Source organism: Chenopodium quinoa, unplaced genomic scaffold (assembly GCF_001683475.1).
Source record: "Chenopodium quinoa cultivar QQ74 unplaced genomic scaffold, ASM168347v1, whole genome shotgun sequence".
In the NCBI taxonomy this organism is placed as follows: Eukaryota; Viridiplantae; Streptophyta; class Magnoliopsida; order Caryophyllales; family Amaranthaceae; genus Chenopodium; species Chenopodium quinoa.
In genome coordinates, this window is record NW_018743593.1 from 2,332,310 (window position 1) to 2,339,367 (window position 7,058).

The window sequence follows — 7,058 nt, forward strand, 5'->3', positions numbered from 1 at the left end:
AGTTCCTAAAACTTGTTGGCGACTCTTTTAATCTAACTTCCTTCCCTTTGGACGCCACCATTCTTAAGTGTATGATCACATTGGGGCTCAAGTGTGGGATGCTTGAAATATTCCCTACAGAGTTCTCAAAACCGGGAGGTAATTTCATGTACACCTCCTCATACAGATCGCCATCTAAAAGGCATTATGAACGTGTATCTGATGAAGCTCCCAATTTTTAGAAGCAGATATAGCAAGAAAAGCACGAATTGTAATCATTTTTGCAACTGGTGCAAAAGTCTCACCATAATATATACCTTCTTGTTGATGATTACCAAAGACAACTAAGCGAGACTTGAGACGTTCAATCGCACCATTAGACAAAAATTTCGTCTTGTAAACCCATTGACTGCCTAGAGCTTTTTTGCCGGGAGGAAGGAACTCTAAGGTTCAAGTCCCGTTATCTTTTAATGCCCTTATTTCATCTTTCATAGAACGTTGCCAACCATCATATTTCATGGCTTCCTTAAAAGATCTTGGATCTTTCCCTAAACCACGACTGCAAGAAACTTGCGATAATTCACATAAAACATGTCACAATTTATATAATGTGCTAAAGGATATGGCGTACCAGAAGGAGTGTTGGAGGACGGAGTGGACGGAGACGACGGACTATTAGTAAAAATGGAATGAGTCACGAAATCTTGAAGCTTAACTGAAGGAATTTTCTCATGAAGACCCCTTCCCAAGGCCTTCTATTGAAGCGGCTCAGCAACTATGGGCTGGTCGGTGTGAGCCTGATGCTGCTCGGCAGTAGCAGTCTCCCTGGACTCTTTTAACGTCCAGTGACTTCGTAACCTTTGCGTAGCCCATCGCTTGAACGAATCAAAGAATTTCTTAGTTCGCCGGGAAGCAGAATGCTCTATAATTGAAGTTGAAGTGTTGTTGTTGTGAGACTTGCCACGACTAGCATTGTGCTGCTGTTGCGATGCTGCTGACCCCGCAGGGGAAGCAGAAGCTGAGTGAGTATTCTGCTCCGTGTGTGGGGCTAATTGATCCATGCTTGGGGAAGCCTGCATAACTCCATTTGAACCACTAATTTCCACCCCTGAATCTCCATAATTATCATCAAACACATCATACTCCAAAAAATCCCCATGTACTTCACCATTTGTGTCACCATGTGGCACTATATTCACCTCCTCCGGACTATCATAAAAGAATACACCCTCAACAAACTTTACATCTCGAGACACAAAATTTTTTTTAATTCAAGATCATACAATAACCAACCCTTCTTGCCAAAGGGAAAACCCATAAAAACACATTTTCTACTACAACTTGCAAATTTATCACCATTTGTTTTCTGATTGTGAGTAAAACAAAGACACCCAAACGTGCGAATAGTATCAAAATGAGGTGGTTTATTAAAAAGGATTTCGAATGGAGTTTTTTTTTTTAAGTAAAGGAGTAGGAGTTTGATTAATTTAAGTGAGCCGCAGCAAGAACACACTCACCCCAAAAATAAATGGGCAATTAGGCTTGAACCCTCAAGGCTCTCCCTACTTCCAAAATGTGTTTATGTTTTCTCTCTACCCTCCCGTTTTGTTCGGTGTACCCACACAAGAGGTTTGAAAAATAATCCCGGTGGCAGCAAAAAAAATCAAGCAAACAATTAAACTCAATACCATTGGCACTTTGCACAATTTTAATTGTCTGGAAAAATTATTTGTCTACCATAGCAACAAACGACAAAAACATACGAGACACCTCTGTTATTAATCAACAAATGTATCCACATTGCTCTAAAATAATCATCAACAATTGTCAAAAAAATAAAGGGCTCCACATGACGAAACATGACGATATGAACCCCATAAATCACAATGAACTTTCTCAAATATTCTAGACGCTTTATTATCAATTAAAGGAAATCTATCTCTAGGATGTTTTGCACGCATACAAACTTCACACCCCTTATCAAAACTATCTTTGCAATTAATAGTAGGAAGCAACTTAACTACTTTCTCGGAAGGATGACCCATACGACGATGCCATATCTCCAAACTAGACCTTGCGTCAATAGCACCCACATGATGCACGGAATTCGATTTGCTAAAATAGTGTAATCCGTCCCTCCGAGCTCTCGTTCCAAGCAACTCCTTCGTTTGATCCTGTAAGCACACATAGTGAGTTAAATTGGACAATACAATTAAACTCATCATTAAGTTGTGAAACATAAAGTGAATTACAACTCAAATTAGGGACATAGAGCATCCTTGTTAGAGTGATTTTGTCCGACAAACAAACTGAACCATAAAGAGAAGTCGACATTGTTTCACCGTTTAATAATCCTACGAGACATTCAAAGCTCTTTGTATCAAAAACCAAGATTTTTCTCTGGCCTATAACATGATGTGTGGTTCCTCTATCAATAAACCAAGAGGTATCATCAAACTTATTATTCGAACAATTTTCGAAAATGTTGGTATTACCCACCAAACTTGTAATTTTATGCCATTGTTCACTTGGAAATAATTACCCACTTGAATTCATAATGATTGTTGGCAGATTTAGTACTAGCACTACTATTGTACTCATAAATTGGTGGCGGTGGGTTGCTGCTGTCCACCGTAGTTCACCGAGAAAAAAAATTTCTTTTTTTTTTTTCAACCTGCCCTTGATACCATGTTAAATTAAATAAACACAATAGTTTCCTTCTCATTGATGACGATCATAGCCAATATATAATACAAGAATACCCTAATAAGATAGAATTAGAAAAGGGGCTAATACAAGTTAATCTGCCAGATAAACGAAATTTTGTTAATCTGGTGGCATTTTTCTAAATATACTGAAAAAGCGTGGTTATTTATTCAGTACTTTTGGTGAGCTGTCCAATTATTGTTTGCAACTTGAATTTATTGTTTGATGAGGAAATCACACTTGTACCCCTCTAATAGTACATGAAAAGACACATGTACCCCTTCACTGGTACTTAAAAAGACGATTATATCCCCTGATAAAAAAAAATAAAATAAAAAATTGTTTATGTGGGGAATTAACTAGGTCCAACTCTTAGGAAAGTATTGTATGGACCCGGTCTACAATAAATTATTGTAGACCCAAAATTTGACATTTTCAAATAATATAATCACATTCTGGATGATATAATCACTTTTTTAGATGATATAATTATCTTTTTGTGAGTCATATTTTGAATTATATATCTCATATTAAACCATTTATTGAGATTATATAATTATATTTAGGATCATAAAATTTAAAAATCATGTTTTAAATGATGTAATTTACTATTTGATACTTTTTATAATTATAAATTCACTTTTTGAGTTATACATTTACATAATAGTTTCAAAATGATATAATCACTTTTGTAGTAATATAATCACATCTCGTATGATATAATCACATTCGTATAGTATACAAGAAGGTTGGGTCTATAATAAGTTATTGTAGACCGGGTCTATTCTAGTCTTTGTAATCAAAGATACCACAAAAGATATTCTAGCCATAAAATATGATCACAAAATATATCCCATAATTTCCTAAATATATCCTCAATACATAGAAACCATTCCTGCTTTCTTAAATTACTATAAGATTCTTTTCAGAGACAAAAACTCGATTACAAAATAATTTATCAAATAACAATTGCATCAGAAATTTAACAAAAATAACGAAAACGACTCTCTAGTGAGAGAAAGTTCTTAGTGAGAGAAACTCTCAAACTCCTTTCTTCTGCCTGCTCGTAAATTTAGTCTAGTCTAGGATTAGCTTTTCTTGAATATGGCTAGTTATATTCATCCTAGTTCCTTTATCTATCCCCACTATTTAGGAGAGTACTTTAATCCTACTTCCGAGCTTCATGATGAGGTGCCTGTTAAGTGGGACAATTGTGTAATAGGCAGAATTTGGGATGAACGTGAATTCTCAGTGCATTTAATTCAGCGTTTGGTGTCAACATATTGGCACCTCCGAGCTCCTGTCACTGTCTTTCCTTATGGAAAGGACTTTGTGTTTTGTTGCGGAGCTACTGAAGATGCGGATGATTTAGCTACTAGAGGGTGGGTGCACTTTAATGGAAGTCTGGTTGTTCTTCAACGATTACCAGAGCTTTCAGTTCCACCCAATCTCAATCTTCATTTGGTGGAGTTGTGGGTTGGTGTGGTGGGCCTCCCCTTTCGTTACTCCACACCTGATGTTGCAGCGACTGTTCTTGCTCACATAGGTGATGTCACGATGGTTGACGGGAACATAGGTCAGTTTCCTATTCCTCGTCCTAGAGTTAAAGTATTAGTTGATCTTTCATTACCTTTAATTCCTGGTTGTTATTTTCCCACGATCGACAATCAAGTCACGTGGGTGAAATTTAAATACGAAGGTATTTTTAGATTCTGTAAAAAGTGTGGCTTTGTTGGACATGGTACAACTACGTGTAAGAAATCTCTTGATAAAATAAGGCGTCCTTTGGAGTATCGTTTTCGTCAAATTCATGAGGACGGTGGTTGGGTTGTGTTTGGTCCCATGGATTTAGATTTATATTCCTCTGTTCTTAAGGGAATTTGTCCCTCCCCGGACTCTTGGACGACAAATTTGCTGTTTGGCTTCCATATTGATGAAGATCCCTCTACATGTCCGATGGATTCTCACCCATCAGACTGACTTTTTAGGGAATGGTGTATCTGATGAATTTCGACCAACCGATAATCAAGTGTTAAAGTTAGATTTAGGTGCTAATTGTGCAAATGAGAAGCAATTAGAGACTATAACACATGAAGCTACGAAAGCAACACGTGCTGGCCATGCATCTAATTATGATAATATATGGCTTTTCATGGAAGGTTGGCCCACTTCCAATACTCCAGCACACCATCAAGATAAACATGGGGGTGGATCACTACAAAGTCTATCAATTTCTAGCTGGAGGGGCGGTGATCCTTATTCCCTCATGGGCTCCACTTGTAAGAGTTGGGGTCCACATCAACCCCATGTGATGGGCGGTCATTCAGCAACTTGGACCCTTAATTCTACTTTTTCTTCCTTTTCTGATTTTATTTCTTATCCACCATCTTCTCCTGGGCCCAATTTAATCGATCATACCTCTTCTTATTCTCAATAAGGGTCGGATATCTCCAGAGTGTCTATGCATCAATTGGATCCTTCTATGTGTGACTTGGGCTTAGATACTGGATCTAATTTAATGAATCTATTCCTTTCAAACAATCAAATGGGCCAACCATGTGATGCTCATTCCTCTTCTATTGTTACTCCGGAATTGACAAAGAGTCAAGAAGATGATTTTCTAAAGGTTTTCCCTGATCAGATTGAAGAGGTTGTTCCTATGGACTGTACACTGTCTCAATCACCATCAAACCTTGATATTCTGGTGAATGATAATCAAAATCGAGATGAGAAGTCTCCTATTGCCACCATGAGACTAAGGGGTCGGAGAAAGTCTGCTTATTTTATTCAGAGGGGCCGGGAACAATTGCGGAAATGGGTTCCCAACTATTGCCCTGCAAAGCGTTCGGGTGGTGCACTGGAACCATCAGCACCCCCAGTCTCGATGTTGCAACATGGCTCAGGTTGTTTTCCCTGTTTGTTACCTTGCAAGAAGCGCAAGGGCAGTTTAGATTTGGTTTCTACAACTTCTTCTTCAGCGGGTTCGGTGACCTCCCGTAATGGGTCACCCAAATTGAGATGAAAGTTGCTGCCTGGAACTGTAGGGGTCTTGGACAAGAGGACTCCCCTAAATTTCCGTATCTAAGCTCTTTAGTCCGCTCCCATCACTTGGATGTGGTGTTTTTGATGGAAACAATGGTTTCTGTGGATAATGTTGTGCTCAGTTTAGCATCTATTCCTTTTTTGGGTTGTTGTGGTGTAGATGCTGTAGGATTAAGTGGTGGTTTGTTCATTTTTTGGCTTTCTCCTTTTAGTGTAGTTCCAGTGTTTATATCTCCAAACTTTGTAGTTTGTAAAATAGAGGTTGGTGATGTGATAAAATTTGTGATCTTTGTGTACGGGGCACCTCATATAGCAGATAGATCAGATGTGTGGTCGTCTATTGCTAGATTTGTCCAAACTTACCCGAACATTTTGTTGATTGGTGATTTTAACCAAGTCGAGTATCTATCGGATAAAATAGGAGGGTCTTCACTTATTCCAGGACGTTTGGATTTTATTCAATGGCGGTTGAATTTGGGGTTAGTGAATGTTCCTTTTTCTGGACCTTCTTATACTTGGACAAACAATAGAATAGAGGTGGACCCGACTTTTGAAAGATTAAATAAGGCATATGCAACTCAGGATTGGTTTATTGATTATCCGGACTCCATTGTTCATCATCAACCGATTCTATTTTCGGATCACGCAGCTATTATCTTTTCAGACTCGTTACCTCAAGATTCTGTTCGGCGACCTTATAGAATCGAAAACTGGTGCTTATCTGCTCAGGATACTTCTAGGATTATTAAGGACGGCTGTCTTTTAAAATTTACAGGCTCTCCGTGTTTTACCTTATCTCGCAGGCTTGCTGTTATTCACGGGCGACTTAAAGACTGGTGCCTTAGCCACAGGAAATCTTGGGGTATAAACTGGAAAGCTTTATGTTCTGATTTGTCTTCTTCTTCTACTCAATTACAATCCCCAGTGGCGTGAGTTCTTTTTCTAAATACTAGGGAAGAGAAGATAGCCGAAGCAACTGCTGCTTTTCTCTATTGGAAACAACGTGCTAAAACTAAATGGGATGCTGGAGGGGAGTCACACTCCAAATTACTGTTTTCGGTGGTCCAAGCTCGTCGTCGTCGTAATCTGATTGTCAGTCTGAAGAATGATGCTGGTATTTGGTTTCGGATTCTCTTGGGCTTCGCTCTCTTATTCAGGCCTTTTACTCTGATCTATATTCTCATGTATCTCCATTTGGGAGTGACCCTCCTTTTTCTTGGGATCACCTTGGCCTCCCGACGCTATCCTCGTCTCAAAAGGACATGTTAATGGCCCCGTTCTCGCCTTCTGAGATTAAAGCTGCAATGTTTCATATTGCTAACGACAAATCT

At 38.7% G+C, this 7,058-nt stretch overlaps 1 protein-coding gene across 1 annotated transcript; it reads left to right on the forward strand.

The window, feature by feature from the left end:
* The first annotated feature begins 5,703 nt into the window (after nucleotides 1–5,703).
* LOC110682846 lies at nucleotides 5,704–6,660 on the forward strand. The gene has a single exon (XM_021859191.1). It carries the CDS (start codon nucleotides 5,704–5,706, stop codon nucleotides 6,658–6,660), a length of 957 nt encoding a protein of 318 aa, XP_021714883.1.
* The last annotated feature ends 398 nt before the right edge of the window (nucleotides 6,661–7,058 follow it).

Bases quoted from the DNA above. Each gene is read 5' to 3' on its own strand.
- LOC110682846 (XM_021859191.1), top strand. From the start codon at position 5,704: ATGAAAGTTGCTGCCTGGAACTGTAGGGGTCTTGGACAAGAGGACTCC.